Source organism: Mustela lutreola, chromosome 8 (assembly GCF_030435805.1).
Source record: "Mustela lutreola isolate mMusLut2 chromosome 8, mMusLut2.pri, whole genome shotgun sequence".
Classification (NCBI taxonomy): domain Eukaryota; kingdom Metazoa; phylum Chordata; class Mammalia; order Carnivora; family Mustelidae; genus Mustela; species Mustela lutreola.
Window position 1 is genome coordinate 151,051,600 of NC_081297.1, and position 17,263 is coordinate 151,068,862.

The 17,263-nt window shown below is 64.9% G+C and overlaps 1 protein-coding gene across 4 annotated transcripts in view; it reads right to left on the bottom strand.

Moving 5' to 3' along the window:
* Nucleotides 1–2,597: 2,597 nt before the first annotated feature.
* PLXNB2 (plexin B2) overlaps nt 2,598–17,263 on the bottom strand; it is a 28,776-nt gene continuing 14,110 nt past the window's right edge. For all 4 annotated transcript variants that reach the window (XM_059187372.1, XM_059187375.1, XM_059187374.1 and 1 more), the window contains 35 exons: nt 14,780–15,866; nt 14,162–14,344; nt 13,948–14,076; nt 13,401–13,501; nt 13,176–13,302; nt 12,708–12,861; nt 12,054–12,168; nt 11,824–11,932; nt 11,642–11,743; nt 11,089–11,181; nt 10,736–10,817; nt 10,498–10,658; nt 10,247–10,395; nt 9,991–10,099; nt 9,747–9,883; nt 9,441–9,611; nt 8,922–9,051; nt 8,604–8,831; nt 8,308–8,484; nt 8,056–8,195; nt 7,856–7,956; nt 7,451–7,680; nt 7,176–7,357; nt 6,656–6,722; nt 6,357–6,503; nt 5,699–5,855; nt 5,462–5,562; nt 5,280–5,364; nt 4,973–5,127; nt 4,734–4,894; nt 4,516–4,663; nt 4,109–4,173; nt 3,869–3,944; nt 3,486–3,560; nt 2,598–3,405 (listed from right to left, as the gene is read on the bottom strand). In XM_059187372.1, the coding sequence (XP_059043355.1) occupies nt 3,301–3,405; nt 3,486–3,560; nt 3,869–3,944; nt 4,109–4,173; nt 4,516–4,663; nt 4,734–4,894; nt 4,973–5,127; nt 5,280–5,364; nt 5,462–5,562; nt 5,699–5,855; nt 6,357–6,503; nt 6,656–6,722; nt 7,176–7,357; nt 7,451–7,680; nt 7,856–7,956; nt 8,056–8,195; nt 8,308–8,484; nt 8,604–8,831; nt 8,922–9,051; nt 9,441–9,611; nt 9,747–9,883; nt 9,991–10,099; nt 10,247–10,395; nt 10,498–10,658; nt 10,736–10,817; nt 11,089–11,181; nt 11,642–11,743; nt 11,824–11,932; nt 12,054–12,168; nt 12,708–12,861; nt 13,176–13,302; nt 13,401–13,501; nt 13,948–14,076; nt 14,162–14,344; nt 14,780–15,853 (5,526 nt within the window). In that variant the 5' untranslated portion in view covers nt 15,854–15,866 and the 3' untranslated portion in view covers nt 2,598–3,300. The remainder of the gene's footprint in view (nt 3,406–3,485; nt 3,561–3,868; nt 3,945–4,108; nt 4,174–4,515; nt 4,664–4,733; nt 4,895–4,972; nt 5,128–5,279; nt 5,365–5,461; nt 5,563–5,698; nt 5,856–6,356; nt 6,504–6,655; nt 6,723–7,175; nt 7,358–7,450; nt 7,681–7,855; nt 7,957–8,055; nt 8,196–8,307; nt 8,485–8,603; nt 8,832–8,921; nt 9,052–9,440; nt 9,612–9,746; nt 9,884–9,990; nt 10,100–10,246; nt 10,396–10,497; nt 10,659–10,735; nt 10,818–11,088; nt 11,182–11,641; nt 11,744–11,823; nt 11,933–12,053; nt 12,169–12,707; nt 12,862–13,175; nt 13,303–13,400; nt 13,502–13,947; nt 14,077–14,161; nt 14,345–14,779; nt 15,867–17,263) is intronic.

Genomic DNA, 17,263 nt, shown 5'->3' on the forward strand with positions numbered 1-17,263 from the left:
GGCGATAGGCCCCGCCCTTCCGCCCCGGCCGGAGGGGTGGGGTTGTGCCGCCCCTAGGGGAGCCCGGGCCCCTCCTCGCGGTCAGGCCCAGCAGAGACCCTCGGTCATGATTCATCCTCGGGTGCCCACCTGGTCCCCAGGACCCAGGCCCGGCTGCCTTCTGGGGAGGGTCGCGGTTGTAATACTGATGAGCAGCAACCAGGGGGTTTCCTGGGTGGTTAAGGTGGGGAGAAGACACAGGGCCAGACAGATCAGGAAGTCCCCTGGAGAGGGGACACCGGTGGAGCTGGGGCAAGCGTCCACAGTCCTCCCTCTCCAGGACTGAGCTGGGTCACAGACAAGTATGGTGGCTGGGCTGGGGGGTTGTGGCTGGCTGTGTGGGGCCATGGCAGGGTCCCACAGGCTGATAGGGAGCCCTGCTGGACATGTTCACAGCACGACCCTGGCCAGCCGGTCCAGAACGACTGTTGCGTGGTGCGAGTGAGAAAGGCCTGAGTCCGGAGGTGGTGGTGGCTTGGAAGGGAGAGCAGCAGGGGTGGGGGGCGGCAGGTGCTTCAGGTGTGAGCAGGCATGAGTGGGGAACCCAGGCAGAAGAGCTTCCTCCCCAGACATCAGCCTGGGGCCTCAGGACCTTCATCCCCAGCTCTCTTGACCACACCCCCGCCCCGGGATTCTCGAGTAGCCGTCAAAATCAAGACTGCATTCCTCCTCTCCATGTCCACTTCTCCCCTCCACTGGCCCAGGCCACCCTTTTTTGGCTAGTTGCTGGTCTCTTGGCTGTACTTCTGAGGTCAGAAGAACTTCCTACTGTGGTCCTGTCATAGGGGCCAGGGGATGGGCCGGGGTGGGGTGGGGTTCGTGCTGTTTAGCAAGCAGTGCATGGTTTGGTGCTGTTTTCTACAACTTGGAAGGTCACTGAGGTTTTGTGCGGCTTCCTCCTGTCCTTGCCTCCCTGATCCCCACATTAGGAGGAAATGGGGAAGTGGAACTAGGAGGGCGGGTCACCCCCCGTCTGTCAGCATCCTGAATACTTGAGGCTGGCCTGTCCTCCCCCACAGTGCCTTGCACCCCAACATGCATGCCCAGTGTCTACCCTTCACTGGCCCCATGATAGGACAGCCCCCCTGGATCCCTTCACACTCCTGTCCTCCAAGGGAGGTCACCTCATCTCTGGGACCTGCAGCCTTTCCTCTCTGAGCTTCACAGAATATAGGTGGTCCTCAGTGACTCAGCTCTTGCCTGGCTGTCCTGTCCAGCATGGGGAGGGAGGGAAGAGTGGCTTGTGGACTTTCAGTCTGGAAGCCAGGCCTCTAGGTCCCCACCTCCTTGCCTCAGGCATCCACAGCTTAGCACTTTCCACCTGCTTCTGAACAGCTGAATCTTGGGGAACATAGCACGGGTCATAACCATGTCATTTTTGGGGTCCTGGGATAGGGGATATCAGTTGTTTGCCTAGTACCCCTTCCTTGTGGGGGATACCCACACCTGTTCCACGTGGCTTGAGTGGGGCTGCCCCCTGTGCACCCGGCCCATCCCCAGCCACAGCCACAGCGATGCCCCAAGTGGAAGAGAGGGGAGCCTGTCAGCAGCAGCCCCCCAGTCCGAGGACATAGCAGCGCATGCTGGGAAGAGTTCAGACACATGGAAACATGTGAGCACCTGGACCCAGCCTTACCTGAAGCTGGATGGATCACAAAATCCCCTTTCTGCTGGGGGGTGTCCTTGAAGCAAAAGAACTCTCTCAGGGCAGGATCTGAACAGTGTGTATTTATCAAATGAAGCGACCGGACATGCTGATGCTGTGTGTGCTTGGACATGTATGTGTGCCTGGAGGCTGTGGGGTGGGACATTTCACTGCTGCACCCCTGCATGCAACACGGGGATTGGGAGCAAACCCCTTCCCCCATCACCAGAATCCAAGACAACCCCCTCCCTCAGGCATGGGCAAAGGTACCCTCACTCTCCCTTACATGGCCTTTCAGCCTGACTTATGCCCTAAGTCATCCTGGAGCTGTTCTTGGGACCATAGAGCTGACCCAATAGCCCCACAGCCTAAGGAGGGGGACACAGGCCCTCTCTCCCAGAGGCATGCCAGTGTGTGCTGTGGTCTGCACACAGCAGTAACTTAATGTGTGCTGGCTGGACCATGTCTGTGAAGTACCCCTTCTTAGAAAAGAGGACACCCTCTCTGGGTGCTCAGGGTCCAGACAGTAAGCCCAAGCCACGCCTACCCTAATCCCGGGGGCAGGACCTGTCACTCAGCCCAAGGAAGACAGGCGAGGGCTGTCCGACCAGCAGATGGCGCAGGACCCTCCCAACCGCAGCCGACCCTCCCCACCTCCCCGTCTGCAGCCAAACTGTTCCAGGATCCAGACCTCGTGGCCCAGGCCTGGAGCAGGGGGGCGGAGCAGGGAGGGTGTGGACTCCCGGGGCACATTCTCCTGCCCCCACTGCCACCCTGTGGCCCAGAGGAACCCCCTGCCCACCTGGGCCAGTGTCCACAGAAAGACCTTCAGCAGGACAAGCCTGGGAAGGCGGGGGAAGAGGCAAGCCACGAATCTGCGGCCCCCCAGGAGGAAGCCAGCCAACCAGCAGAGTGAAAAAAACAATTGTATTTGATTTATAATTAACAAAATTTACAAAAGGGGGTGGGGGTGAGGGTGGTCCTGGCGGCACTGCCGGGACCCCTCAGACCTGGCCAGGGCCTCCAGGACAGCCTGTCTGACAGGCACCTGGGCCTCGACGTCTGACGTCCAGCTTGACCTTGGAGGTGGGGCCCGGGACAGGGAGTCCACCCGGAGAGCCCGCGCCCCACAGGACAGGCCAGGTGAGGTCAGGAAGGCGAGTACCGCATTACTTCTCCTGCCCCAGTGGGGCAGACAGACACGGTCTGGGCGCTAGGCCCCGGGGGCCGCGGGCACTCCCAGCACACCCCCAGGAGGCCAAACCCAGGGATCTGAGGCGGCTGCTGGTGCTCAGGCACGACTCAGCGCAGCGCCAGGGGCGTAAGGCACGTTCGCGAATCGCTTGGGAGGTGTGACACAGACACCGATGCTGGTGCTGCAGGGGGGGGCTGGTGCCGGAGGTTGCCAGGCGCTGTGGCTCAGAAGGACGTTACAGCCACCAGACGCCAAGGGCGAGGGCACCCGCAGGCACCCACACGCGGATGCCTGGGGGCTCCTCCTCTGCTGGTGAAAGGGAAGGGCCTCACCACTGGGCCTCAGGTTCCAGGGGTCACCCGATGCCTGACACGGGCCTCACGCACCTGCGCCCAGAGGCAGCGGTGGCAGAGGTCAGAGGTCAGAGGTCTGTGACTTTGTTCTCCAGCGCGGCCGCAATCTGCTGGAGGCGGAAGGCCAGCTGCATCTTCTGGGCGGCGGGATCCTCCTCCAGGGCGTTGATGATCTGAGAGGGGGGCCACGTCAGAGCGCAGGCCAGGGAAGGGGACCTCTCAAGTGCCGCCTCCCCGGGAGGATACCCCGTACCTCATCATAGTACTTCTGCGTGTACTGGTAGAGCTGGTGCAGAGCTACCAGGGTGTTGAGGGAGTCTGTGTGCGCCTGGGGACACAGGGACGGGGGGTGTGTGACCCAGCGCGCAGGAGCAGATGGCTACAGACACACGGGGTCCTGGGCGTGTCGGAGGGATGTGGGACATCCACAGACGGGCACACCCCCCCATCCACACAGGCACACTGCTCATACAGCCCTCTCCCCAGGGCACCTCAGTCCCACGTAGGGGGCGGCCCATCTGGCCACCCCCCGCCAAGGACAGTCTCCTGCCCCACATGGCAGGGGGCATCAGGGGAAGGGCAGGGCGGCTCTGTCGGGGCGGGGTCGGCTGCTGCAGCCCCTCCGTCTGCTCTTACCCGGGAAATCTCTGCCAAGTATGTGTTCATGTCCTGGTCGCTGACCTGCACCATCTGTCTGATCCCCTTGTAATAACTGCAAGGGTGTGGGGTATGGTTAGGGAAGGGGTGCGGCCACGGGTCCTGGGGGCTGCAGGGCCCCCTCCCAGTCACAGGCCTGAACCCCACCCCCACCCCGGGGCCCACTGGGTGGGGTCAGGGCTGGGGGCCTGGGTCTGGCTGGGGGCGGGGAGCACTCACTCCTCCACCATCTTCTTGTAGGTGGAGATCTCCTTGGCGTAGAGCAGCTTGTTGCTGGGGGAGTCCTGCGGGGGACAGAGCCAGGTGCCCAGCCGCTCAGCTCGAACACACAACAGAGAAGGGAAGGGGAGTGGGGAACAGAGGTCCGACCGGGGAGCCACCCTTGCCCAGCCCCAGACAGGGGGAGCTTCCGATTCTGTGGGCTCCCACGTGAGGCAGAGGTGGGGCGTCCCAGGCTGCCCGCCTTTCTCCCCAGCCCGCACACCGCAGGGAGCCTCCTCCCCGCCGGGCTCCTCAGGCCTGCACCAGCACAGCACCAGCCCAGCACCAGCGTCCCCGGGGCCCTCCAGCCACAGCCACACCGCGGCCCCGGCTCCACCGCCCTCCGGCTCGCGGCGCCCACTCACGCGGCTCAGCTTGTGCTCGGTGCGCGTGCAGGCGTCCATGAAGGTCTGGGCGATGACGGACAGGGAGGCGTCCACCACCTCGTGCACGTGGACGTCGAAGACAAAATGCGGGTTCTTGAGGACGTTCACCCAGAACCGCAGCGGCAAGCTGAGGCAGAGCGGCGGAGTGAGGGGCGGCTGAGGCCGGGGCGAGGGGCCGCGGACGGAGCAGCACCCACCTGTTGGTCTTCCAGATGTGGACGGTGTCCTCGTCTTTGATGTCGTGCCTCTCTGCCTGCTCGTCCAGGAAGTCGAAGAAGTACTTCACCGCCGGTGGGACGGCGAGCCCGGGTGCCAGGACGCTTTGGAAGAAGTTGTCCACAAACTGCTGCAGGGTGCCCTGCAGGGGTGGGGGAGGCGCTCAGCATCGCCCGCCAGCACCAACCCAGCCCGCCAGCGCACGGGCCACCACGCCCACCTTGACGGACAGCAGGCGTGTCAAGTAGATCTCCGTGATGGCCTTGGTGCGCTCCTTCTCCTTCACGCTGCCTCGCTTGGACCTGCCTTCCTCCACCTCCTCTGTGGGCCGCACCAAGTGCCACACGCGGTTCTCCTCCTCCAGGAGGGCGTGGCCTGGGGAGGGGAGGGAGGGGCGGTGCTGGAGGATGAGGGCTGGAGCTCAGCAGCCCCCCACCCTGCCGTGGCGGCCGAGGGTGGGCACTGGTCCACGCAGACCTCCGGAGCCGACAGGAGCCCAGGGCAAAAGCAGGGGCGGGGGTACTCACGCTCCCCGGGCAGGTCCGGCTGGCTGTCCTCAGGCTGCTGAGAGACTCCCACAGTGGACAGGATCAGAGTGGCTCCGTCCCGGACCTGGGGCACACGGTCATGAGGGCGGGTGTCGCTAGGCAAGGAGCCCGCTCTCCCTGCGCCCAACGGCCCCCTCCCGCCCCCACCCACTGGCACTCACGTTGTAGTGCATCAGCGTGTTGATGCGCTTCCATCGGCCCTCCCGCTGAGACGTCAGGTCCAGGTCTGACAGGATCTGGGCTGTAGACCCAGGACGCCACTCTGGAAGGACACAGCCCGGCACCTGGAGCCCGGCACCTGGAACCCAGCTCCCTGGGGCTGTCCCGATACCCGCCCCCTGCCCAACCAGCCTCTGAGGGCAGGACCCCTCTCCAGGGAACACAAGGGCCTTGCTCACCAAGGACCACACTGTCAGCCCTGGGCCAGCGGGAGCAGGGCCGCGCCCGGTACACCTGGTCAATGATCTTTTCCTTGACCTGGGAGATGGTGTCACAGTTGAGGACCTTGACGGGGACAGCATCGGCCCCTTCGTCCTGCACGATCACGCTCACCGTCTGCCGGGGGACACGGTGAAGAGTCAGCATAAGGGCCCTTGCTCTCACGGGCCACCAGTGTGGAAGCAGACTCACGGCCACACCATCAAGTGGGGCGGGAGTAGCTCTGAGCCCCTAGAGCACCCAGAGTAGCACGGCCTGGCCCTGTCCCAATCCCGGGCTCCACAGGACAAAGAACAGAGCAGCTCGGGGACTGGCTGGCTCCCGGGCACCACGTGCCCCACGCCATCTCCCACCTGTGCACACAAGCTCAACACCAGGCACACGCGGACACCCAGGCCCCACACAGACCTGGGGCAGACCCAGGTGCCCAGGACACATAGAGCCTCTCTCTAGAGACAACTGCGAGGGACCCACAACCCCTGTCCGAACTCAGCTGGGCCCACGTGAATCCCCCAACACCATCCAGCTTCTGGGACTGCGGCTGGGCCCAGAGCCCAGCGCCACGGAGAGCAGTCTCTGAGCTCCCCCAGCCCCCCGGCCCGCGGCCCCAGGGCTCACCAGGGGCGCGTATTCCACGTCGTCCCCCAGCAGCCCCGTGTCATTGAGGGTGTATTTGGCCTTCTTCTGCACAGCGTCGACTGGCCCCTTCTCCACCTGGTGCTTGATGGCCTTGAACAGCTTGTACAGAGGCTCGCCCGCACTGTCCTGGGAGGACAAAGAGCAGCTCAGCCATGGGTGGGAACGACCACGCCAGAGCCGTGGGTGATGCTGCACAGGCAGGCGGACCTGTGTGGGGTGGGCGGGGAGCGCACAACCACATTCCTCCCCGACCCTGGCCAGGCCCCCCCGGAGCCCACCTTGAGGTACTGGTAGAGGCAGATGGACATCCAATTGGACAGCATCCTTTCTACCACCGTCTCAGACCTGCAGGGGCCGAGAAGTGTTTCCCTAGGGACCCCTCAGTGCCCTTGGGCCCAGCCAGCTCCTCCAGGCACCCACAGCACGTGCATCCAGGCCCTGGGTCCCCGTCAGAACGGACGCACGCAGCCTACAGTGACCCTAGAGCTCGACTCCTCCCCATCCACCCCATCCCACCAAGAGTTGACGCCAAGGGGACCAGCAGAAGCTCACGTATCCTTCCTCCCTATCTGCACTGCCTGCATCTATCTGCTGGCAGCCCAGGTACTGGGGTCACCCCCGCCCCGCCCCACTGCCCTCTGTGTGCCCCTGCCCCGTCCACACTGTCATCCGTGCACCCGGACCAACCCCGTGGCCACCCACCCTGCACGCAGGCCCCGCCCCCAACCATCCGCGCGCCCCGCCCCTCCGCCATCCTTCGGGCATGTGCCCCGCCCACACCCCCCGCAGCCCACACACCTGCGTAGCATCAGCTTGGGGTTCTTGGCCACCACGTACTGCTCCATGAGCTCCAGGAAGAGCGTGCGCATGATGTCTGTATAGTACTCCAGCTTCCCGTGCAGCGCCACGGTCAGCAGGGACGCAAAGTAGACCTTGGCGCGGGCGGAGAACTCACGCTGGCTCTCCAGGGTGTGAATGAACTGCGAGGGTCGCCAGGCAAAGCCTCCGTGAGCACCTGAGCCCGGTCTCTGCCTGGCCCTCCCCAAGCCGCCCTGTGGACCGGCCCCACTCACAGTGACTAGGAAGGACTTGCTGTTGAGCAGGTTGGAGAACTGGTACAGAGCCTGCTCCACCACAGGTCGCCGCGACTCTGGGATGTCCAGCCTGCCTGTGATCATCACGTCCTTGTCACCGTCCTTGGAGGGCAGGAAGAAGACGCGGTCGGTGTAGGTCTTGTAGTCCAGCACGGGGATGCCTGCCTCGTGAACGTCATTGGTCTGGTCCTCCATCTCGATCATCAGGTCTGAGGGGAGGCCAGTGTGAGGCATCCCAGCCGCTGGCCACCCCGCCCACCTCTGCCTTTCCAATGTAAGCTTCTTTCAAGAACGTCCTCCCTCCCAGTCCCCAAGAGGTGTCCTTGGGGACTCCAGGGTCCAGGCAGCCCGAGGGTCCTTCCCGCCCTGGCCAGGCCGCCCCACCTGTGAACTCCTTTTTGCAGCGGTCGCGCACGCTCTCCTCCAAGCCCTCCAGCTGGGACTTGATCTTCTCGTACTCACGCTCCGCCTGCTGGCTCTTCCTCCTGCGGGCACAGGGAGGTTAATAGGGCCTGGCCTGGCTCAGGCCACCTGGTGGCTCAGAGCTTGTGTGGCGTGCTGGGTGTGTGGCCGGAGGGACTCACCAGTAGCAGTAGACAGACACGGCAATGACCGCCACCATGGGCACGATGACCAGCGGCAAGATTAGGCTGAGCGGCACGTCGCTCACCCTCGTGTCGTACTCCACGCGGCCCAGCACCCACTCTCGGGAGCCAAACTTCACCTGCGGGGCAGGGCAGGATCAGTAGGGCCAGGTGCGGCTCCACCAGGGCACCAGGGAACTGACCGGCATCTGGCCTGCCCCGCCCCAGCTGCACCGGCACGACCGCACGCACAATGAACTCCGGCAGGTTGTGGGTCGTGTCCCGCTTCTGCCGCCGCTTCGGGGGCGGCTGCACCTCTGGGGGTTCACAGTACAGGTCCGTCTCGGTCAGCGTCTTCATGATGCAGCGCTCGGCACCCACGAAGGCCTCGGCCTCGTGGAGTGTCATTGCCTTGTTCAGGTTAGTGCCCTGTGGGGGTCATGGGGAGCAACACAATGACCGGGAGGGAGGCAGGGCCACTGGGGCCGACTTGGCCCAGACCTCCAGCCGCCTCCCCTACCAACCCCCGGGCAGCGGCCAGTCCTCACCCGGGCATGGATGAGCTTGTTGACCTGCTTCTTGACTCCCCCCGTGAAGTTCTCAAAGGTGGGGTCGGCCACATACTCGAAGGCACCGGCCTCGGTCCTGAGCAGGGCCCGGTGCCCGTCCATCTGGATGAGGGCTGTGAGATTGTAGGCCTCGGGCTCCTCGGGGACCGCGGGGGACGAGAACACGACCTTGGAGTCGTTGTAGAATGTGTACTCCGTGCCCACGACCTGCAGGCCGAGGCCAGGCCGTCAGGCCCCATCCCTACCCTGCACTTCCCAAGGGGACCACGCTGGAGCAGAGCCAACACCAGGACTGACCGTCACGGGCTGCAGAGGCCCGGCCTCCCGCCGCCGCCGCCAGGACTGCAGGGGCTCAGCTATGACCACCATGGCGAATCTCTGCACCAGGCTGAAGCCCTGCCCCGTGACGTTGATGCTGCGGCCGCCACTAGGGACAGGGGTGGGCAGTGCCTGAGCGGGCCTGGCGTGGCGAGCCAGCTCCCCCACCCAAATTCCGGCCACGCAGTGGGCTGGCTAGGGGAGGGCAGGGCCCAGAGCCCCGACCCCTCTCTGCTCTGAGGTAGAGTGGGAGGTCAAGCTCTGAGCACAGGACCACGGGCACTGCCATCGCTTGTCAGAAGTGGGGGGGCCTGCCCACGTGGGTTTCTAGGAGGAAGCAGATCTGGGGACACAGTGGGTTCTCTGATGGACCGGCCCCATGATGTCCTCATGAGCCTGGTGGGCAGAGGACTCCTGGGGAAGTAGCGGAAGGGGGTGGGTGTGGGGTGGGGTCCCCCAGCTGGCACCACTGTCCCCAGGGAGGGGAAGAGGCCACACCTGACAAAACTTCGCAGCGGTTCAAAGGCCCGCAGCACTGGGTTCTCGCGGTAGGTGAAGACAACAGCGGGGCTGGACACCCGGGAGCCGCCGTAGTAAACCTCCAGCGGCAGCTCGCCCAGCATGGGCTGGGGGCCAGTCACACACTGGAGCTGGGCCCCGAACTGCGTCCTGGTGGGGGGGGGGGGGTAGCCACTGTCAACCCCAGGCCCAAACCGGGGTGGGGGTCAGCAGATCAGGCTACTTCCACTGCCCACTCCGGCCAGACTGAGGGCCAGAGAGCCCTAGCCTGCAGATGACACGCACACTTTACAAGGGACGTCATTGAGGGTCACCCGCACGTCCTCTGCAGAGCCTGTGTCCAGGTGGGTGCCGCTGATGGTCAGTGTGGTGCCCCCTGCCTGGGGCCCCTGCTTTGGCTCCACGCGGAGAGGCTGCGGCTGCTAGAAGAGCAACGGATGCACTCGGATTGGGCTGGGGCGTTGGGGACTCGGCCCACCCCAGCCCGCGTCAACACACAACCCTCCAGGTCAAAAGGCCAGGCCCCTACCTGGTAAGTGAACTTGACGTGGGCAGGCGAGTGGCCCAGCTTCCCGCTGACATTCACCACGACCCCCCCGGTGATGGGCTCCGGGGCTGCCTCGACAGCGCACACGATCCTGGACTCCCAGACAAGGCAGCACAGTCCGCAGTGGGTGTGCACATCCTGGGCACCCACGCATGTCTGCCTCCCACCCTCCCCCGTGCACCGGTCGCCTGCGCCCCCAGCACAGCCAGCGCTGCCAGACTGCAGGCGAGCCACTCACCGTGTGGACACGGAGTAGCGCTCCGGCTCGAAGATGCAGTTCCGGCCTGCCACACTGACCGTCTTGACATCCTCTGCTCTGACCCCCAAATTGGACCCAAGGATGGTGACCCGGATGCCGCCGCCCAGCGGGCCCGTCTCAGGATGAATCTGGAATTGGCGGAGCCCAGCTGACCCAGCCGCTAGGGCGGAGGAGGGGCGGGGCAGCGGCCAGGCCAAGGTTCTCCCCGCCGGGCAGGTGTGGGGGCTCACCCTGGTGATGACGGGCGGCGGGCACTCGGAGGTGCTGTTGCTGCACAGGCCCTCGTACACGCAGCGGCCCTGCCCCACACACCACACACACTTGTACGCGGGGTCTGCGGCCAGGCACAGGCTGCAGTCGCTGCGGCCAAAGGAGCAGCTGTAGAGGGTAACTGCGAACGAAGTGGCCAGGTGTCAGGGGGTCACCTACTTCCTGCTCCCCGGCCACCCCCGTCACCGCCCCGCCTACCTTGGAGCTTGCTGTCGACATTCTTGCCATAGGATTTGACATACAGGTGCAAAGGCAGAGTCTCGTTGGCGTCGTGGGACAGCTGCAGGAACACGCAGGGACCCGCTGGACTCCCCGCTCCCCCCCCTGCGTCTGGACCACACAGTCCCCCCACAGCTGAGGGGCAGCAGGGGGAGGCCTCCAGGGGCAGCAAGCTGTGGCCTCAGACCGATCACGATCACTGATTGCAGGGAGGTGGGAATCACACAAACGTCCCAAGGCGCCCCAGCCCCCGTGCACCCCTACCCCGCCTGTGCCCCCAAGACCCTTCCTCGGGATCCAGCAGCGTGGCCTGCCTGCCCTGGGAGCCGCACCTTTGGGGTCCGAAAGAAGAAGGTTCCTGGCTCCTGTGTGCTCACCGGCTCCTCAAACTTGAGCACGTCACTGCCCACGTACAAAGAGGACCCCTGCAAGGTGGTGTGGTCAGGACCCCCCACAGACCTCCCAGCCCTCTGGGGGCCCACGGCCACCCACTGGGCTGACCACCGGCTGCTCCTGGATGTGCCCGTCTTGCTGAGACCCAGAGCACGTTGCTAAGACCCAGAGCACGGCCCACTCCCCCTCACCAAGCAGCGTCCCGGCCACTCAACGTGCCCAGCTTGAACCCCACTGGTCTCCTGCTCTCTATGTTCTCGAGGTCCATTTGAACGCCACCCCGTTCTGGCCTCTCTGCTGCCTTCTGGGCCCAGACACACATGGAGCACCTCCCTTGTGTGCCGGGTCCCAAGCCCAGGAAAGCTCAAAGGTGCACCAGACACCTGAACTTTGGTTTTGCAGGAAAATGCTCTGAAGGAGCCCCACGGACTCTCCACCAACCCCCACGGCCCCTGCTGGGCTCCCTGGCCGGTATCCCACAAGCCCTGCCACCTTCACTGTGTCCAGGTTCTTGCCCTGGAAGGTCACGTCCGTCTCGTGGTTCATGGGAATGACCAGTGGGCTGGGGTTCAGGAACTGAGGGCAGTTGTCCTCCTGGAGAGAAGAAAGCTGGTCAGGGGCCGCGTGGCCACAGCCAAGCAACACAGCCTCCGCACGGGGAGTACGACCCTCACCATGTGGGCGCGGACGATGCCCTCCTCGGGGTTGGGGGAGGCCTCCCGGCACTCGTGGTAGCGCAGGTCCCACTGGCAGGTCCAGCGGTTGCTTGCACACGAGATGCACCTGGAGGAGAGGGTGGTGAGGAGCGCGGGGCCCACCGGCCCCCGGGGGAGGGGGTGGTGAAGGGCGCAGGGCCCGGAGCAGGGACCAGGTGACAGGCGCACCAGGCCAGCGAGACACTCACGGCAGGTTCTCTGCCAGGCTCATGGCCTCCCGGCAGTCGTAGAAGGGATACAGGTGGGACGTGAGGAAGACGCTGCCGCGTCGGAACAGCAGCTGGATGTTCACAGCCACGTGGTCTGCGGACAGAGACCAGGGCAGCATCAGGTGGGGGCCTCAGCGCGCAGGGTGAGGCTAGTGGGGTGGGGGCAGGGCAGGTGGGCACGGGGCCTCTGCAGCCCAACCCTCGCCCCATCGGAGTTCCCACAGGCCCCGGGGAGATCTCTGGTCTGTGACTTGCCCGGGCTCAGCCAGGCCTGCCCATGCTCTCAGATCTCGGCTCCGGGGCCGGCTCCCAGGGCTCTGCGCTCCTCCACCCTCTCTCTGTCCCTGGAGGCACAAAGGCTGGATCCTCAGTTGTAAAGGCCCTGCCTGCACCAGTGAGCTGCCCTCAGAGCCCCCACCATCTCAGGCCGGACAGGGCTGGGGAGGCCTAAGGGGTCTCTGCCTGGACAGCAAAGCCTAAAGCTGGGCACCCCTGTGGTGCCGAGAGCACATGGCCCCCTCTCCCACGGCTCCAGGGCCCTCCACCTCAATCGACTGAGGCAGGGGTGTCTCGGCCTCAGGCTGCACCGCTGGGACCGGAGGTGCCCACCCTGCAGCTGCATGGGGGCCTCACCGTGGCCGGGCGGCGTGTCAGGGATGGTATGTGGGGAGTTGCAGATGACGGCGTCCTCCTCCACGCGGGCCGGGTGCGCGGGAGAGTCACCAAAGAGGCACAGCAGTTCATCTTCCTCGCTCAGGGCCGGGAGAGGACGGACAGTCAGCTGCACCTGGGGAGGGGCGCGGCTCCCACGAGAACCTCTCCGCACAGGGTGCGTGTGCACGTCCTGCTCTCCAGCACTCCTGTGCGTGCACACACTAATCCCTTGGAATAGACTCCGTCGCACTGGGAGCAGGGCCCCCCAGGTCACAGGGGCCAGGGAACCCAACAAAGGAAAGGTTCCCTGTCCTCAGGCTCAGCGCCCAGAACCCAGGCCAGAGAGAGAGAAGACGCCGCGGTTCTCCCCGTGGACCCAACAGCCCCAGGCCAGCAGGAGACCCACCCCTGCCCAGCACCAGGGCCATGCCCAACTGCACCACGCACCTCCCCCTGGGCCCGCCGGCTCATGTTCTGTGGCTGGGCCCCGGTGATGGCTACACAGGACTCGTCCCGGCTCCACAGCCAGTGGCCACTCTCCTCGGCCCGTGAGCACTCGGCCCTCCTGGTGCATCTAGGGGGCAAGGGGTAGCTTTAGTCATGGGCCCTGCCAGCCACACCCCCAGGCCCCCCCGGGGCAGGGCCGAGACCCCTGGAGTCCTGGACACTCACCGTCCCTCAATGACGCACCAGCCACAGTAGGGGTCCCGAGAGCTGTGACACTGTTCGCAGGTCGGGTAGCTCAGACAGTCCTGCACGGGGAACCGGAAAACCTGAGGGCAACAGGATGGTGAGTGGGACGACAGCAGCCACCAGGGCCTGGCTCTTCGGCCCGGGTCTTCCTCGGCCGCACCTTTCTGAGCTTTAAAAGCCTGATACCAATGCAAGGCTTACTGGTGAGGGTCCAGAAGCAGCTGCCCTCCAGGCTCTGGCGGGCCTGCCCTGTGGCTATCATTGGCCTAGGATAATGTGGGGTCCCAACTGTGGTCCCAGTGGACTGGGGGGCCTCGCCCATGAGCTCTGTCTGAGCTCAGAGGGCTGCACAGGCCCCTTCTGTCAGCATGGAACTGGGGCAGGGCCACAGACGAAGCGAGTCTCCGACAGAAGGCCGGCACCAGGGGGACGAGGGAACTCCTCCCGTCCCGCTCCGCACCTCTCCAGGCTTCTGACAGTGGCCTGGACCCGCGATGCCCCTCCCCCAGGGGCTGCCGAGGCCCACCTTGTCCTGGGTCATGGTGTAGAGAAAGGCCAGATCCGGGGACAGCACCAGGTCCCGCTTGATTCTCTTGTTGATCTCTACAAGGATGGAGCCGTACTCCGCAGAGCTGCCATCTGGGGCAAGGTACACCTGCGGGGCGAGGGCAGGAGTGTGAGATGCGGGTCTTGTGTGGATGGCCCCCCAGGGAGCGGCCCAGCCCCAGCCCAGGCCTCACCTTGAGGACCCGGCCATCCGAGGTGCCCAGGAAGGCAACAGTGTGGCCGTGCTCAGCGGTCACCACCACAGCCGTCAGGTTCAGGCCACCACGGTGCAGCACGGCCGTCGCTGTGAGTCCATCTCTGCTGCCCAGCGGGTAAGGCAGGTGCTCAGAGCCACATGGGAAGCTCTCACTGGCGGCCTGTGGACCAGGGTTCAGCTCTGGGCACAGATCCCCCAGCTCTGGACGCCCCCCCCTACGAGGGCTCCCAGGATATGCAGTCCCCACACACGTCCCCAGGACCATGGGCCACAATCAGGGACACCACCCAGGTAGGCAGTGATGCACGCCTGACTCCCAGGTTCCCTGTCTTCTGGCTCAGTGCCCAGAGCCCAGGCCAGAGGGAGAGACCCCATGACCCAACAGCACCTGCCTGCTGGCAGAGAGGCAGACACCAGGAAGAAGCAGGGCCCATGGGTGGGACCTGACACAGTGACACGTCACACACACACACACACTCTCTCGCCGGGCCCTCCCGAGCAGGGGAGGGGAACACACCCACGAGAGCAACAACACACAGACCCACAGGGACGCAGGTGAGCCAGGCCTCTGCGAGGAGGTGCTGAGGTCACATACCGGCCCGTGGCCACCACACTGGATTTCGCCGTGGAAGGGCTTGTAGAAGGTGTCGCGGCCCACGTCCCGGGTGCCTGTGTAGCAGGCGTTGCGGCTGGCCTCCATCTTGGCATGGACCTCGTCCAGCGGGAACAGGCAGAGGCCTGCGTGGGGTCCTCCACCGCTCCGGCCATCCCTGCTGAAGACGGCGTACAGCACCCTGCTGGCGCTCAGCCCGGCCACAGAGGCCGCCAAGCAGGTGCCGAAGGCCGGGGTCTGGGGCTCACTGGGGTCAAGGCACTCCAGGTCCATCTCCAGGTAGGAGTAATAGAAGGGGTCCTGCTTGCACATGCGAGCCAGGAGCGTGCGGTTTCGGGGTGGGTGCTTGTCCTGCTGGTTGAAGACGAAGAAAACGTAGAGACCGTCCTCAAAGGCGGCCACGAACTGCTGTGTGTTGGTGGACAGGTATCCGGCCTTGTAGGCGGCGTGGTCGGTATAGGCCTCGAAGGCCTCCCTGCCCTCGGCCCGGTCCAGCAGGCGGGTGCTCACAATGATGCCGTTGTCATGGGGTCCATTGCCTTTGCCCACGAACAGAACCCGCTCGCCACCGGGGCTCGCGGCGCTCACCAGCCCCACCGTGGCCACGCGCTCGTCGTTGCTGGCCACAAAGGACTTCTCGCCGCTGCCGTCCTCGTAGAAGAGGCGTGTGGAGATGTTGCTCAGGGCGCGCAGGGCACAGATCCCCTTGAAGAGGCTCCCGCACTCGACGAGGCGCTTCCCAGGTGGGTCGAGCAGCAGGAGCTGGTTGACGTTGTCGGTCTGAACGGCCTCGTGGCACTGGCTCGGCTCAATGGGCGGCGTGCACTTCTTGTTGTCCAGGGCCGGGCCCGTGGTGGCCTGCTGCTGCAGCTGCAGATCCGCGCTGAGCTGGTAGAGCGCGTTCACAGCTCCCACATACAGCACGCCCGACGCCTCGTCCACAACCAGGTGGTTCAGCTCCGTGTCGCTGCGGAAGACATCCAGCCTGCGGGGCCGCAGGCCCGCCCCGGTGCCCACCAGGCCCAGCAGGGTCAGGGCCCAGAGCTGCAGAGCCATCACCCCTCGCACCCTGTGGGGAGAGATAAGGGTCAGGGGAGCCCAGGCCCGGGAGAGCCACCCAGTGCAGAGGACGCGTCCCCTTGAGGGTCTCTCTAGACCTGCCTGGGAAACTAGAACAAAGGCCAGCGGGGCTCAGGGCCTCAGAGGACGCGCCAGGAGTGCCCGGCCCTCCTCTGCCTTCCTCCACTTCTGACCAGGCCCACCTGCCCTTCTCCTCTCCAAGGAGACCGACTCCCAGTCCTTCTCAAGAGGTTTGACCTGTAACCCAACCTACCGACCAGAGCCCAGCCACCGCCACTAAGCAGGACAGGTACAGGGGTGGCTGCCCCCAGCATGGCCATGATCTCACCTCCTGGGTCTCAAAGCACCTGCAGGCCCACCTCCCAGGGAACGGAGCAGCCCCTCTAGACAGTGTCTGGGCACTCACGCATGTGTCCGCCCATACCGTGAGACCCCGGGGCTCCATGAGCCCCAAGCACAAGCCCAGGCTGACAGGTCACAGGGCACGCCCCTGCCTGACAGGTGACTTTCCACAGACGGGTCAACCTCGAGGGAGACAGAGGAAGCTGATGAACAGGAGGAACCAATGGTGTGGGCCAGCGAGGGCACATACACACTTTTTTTTTTTTAAGGTAGTCTCAACACCCAACAAGCGGCTTAACTCACAGACCCGGGGTCAAGACTTGCACACTCTCCTGACACACGCATTTAGCCCAGCCCAGCCCTCCCTCCTCCAACCTCTGGGCTCCCTCCCCAGCAGATTCCATCTGCCCTGCCTCCCCTCTCCCCAGGAGACCCTCAGGTGTGGGGCCCTGGGAGGAGTTTCCAGAACCCACCAGCTCTCTGAGAGGGGAAGAGCCAGGAGACTACAGGGGCATGCTGCCTGCAGGGCTGGGGCTGGGCCAGCCAGTGTGCAGGGGTCCCTCTGAGAACATGTTCTGGATGTTCCCGCACATGTATCCGTGTGTATGAGGGATGAGCTGCTAAAGCCATGGTGAGACGCAGTGTCCCCAAATTCGAGGACCCAGAGCTTATGTGGTTCTCCCTCCCCGATTCAGGGACACAGGGATCTCTGGCCAACTCAGGCAGGGCCATTCTGCCTCTAGGCCTCTTCACCCTGGGGGCTATCCCAGACCTCCCAGCTTGCAGACCCTGCTCTGTCCTGGTCAGAACCCCCAGTGCCACCCTCCGCTGGCACCCCCCCAACTGCCCTCTCCAGACACGGGCATGAGCCCCCGCAGCTGTCACCCTCCCTGAGCACGCCCATCACTGGCAGGACCCTGATGGCCCTCTTGCCTCTCCCGACGCCTGAGTGGGGCAGACACGGCAGAAGGGATGGAGGGACCCACCCTAGCCTCCCAGACTCCCCAGAACAGACCGCACCGCGCTCGCGGAGGAACTGGTTCT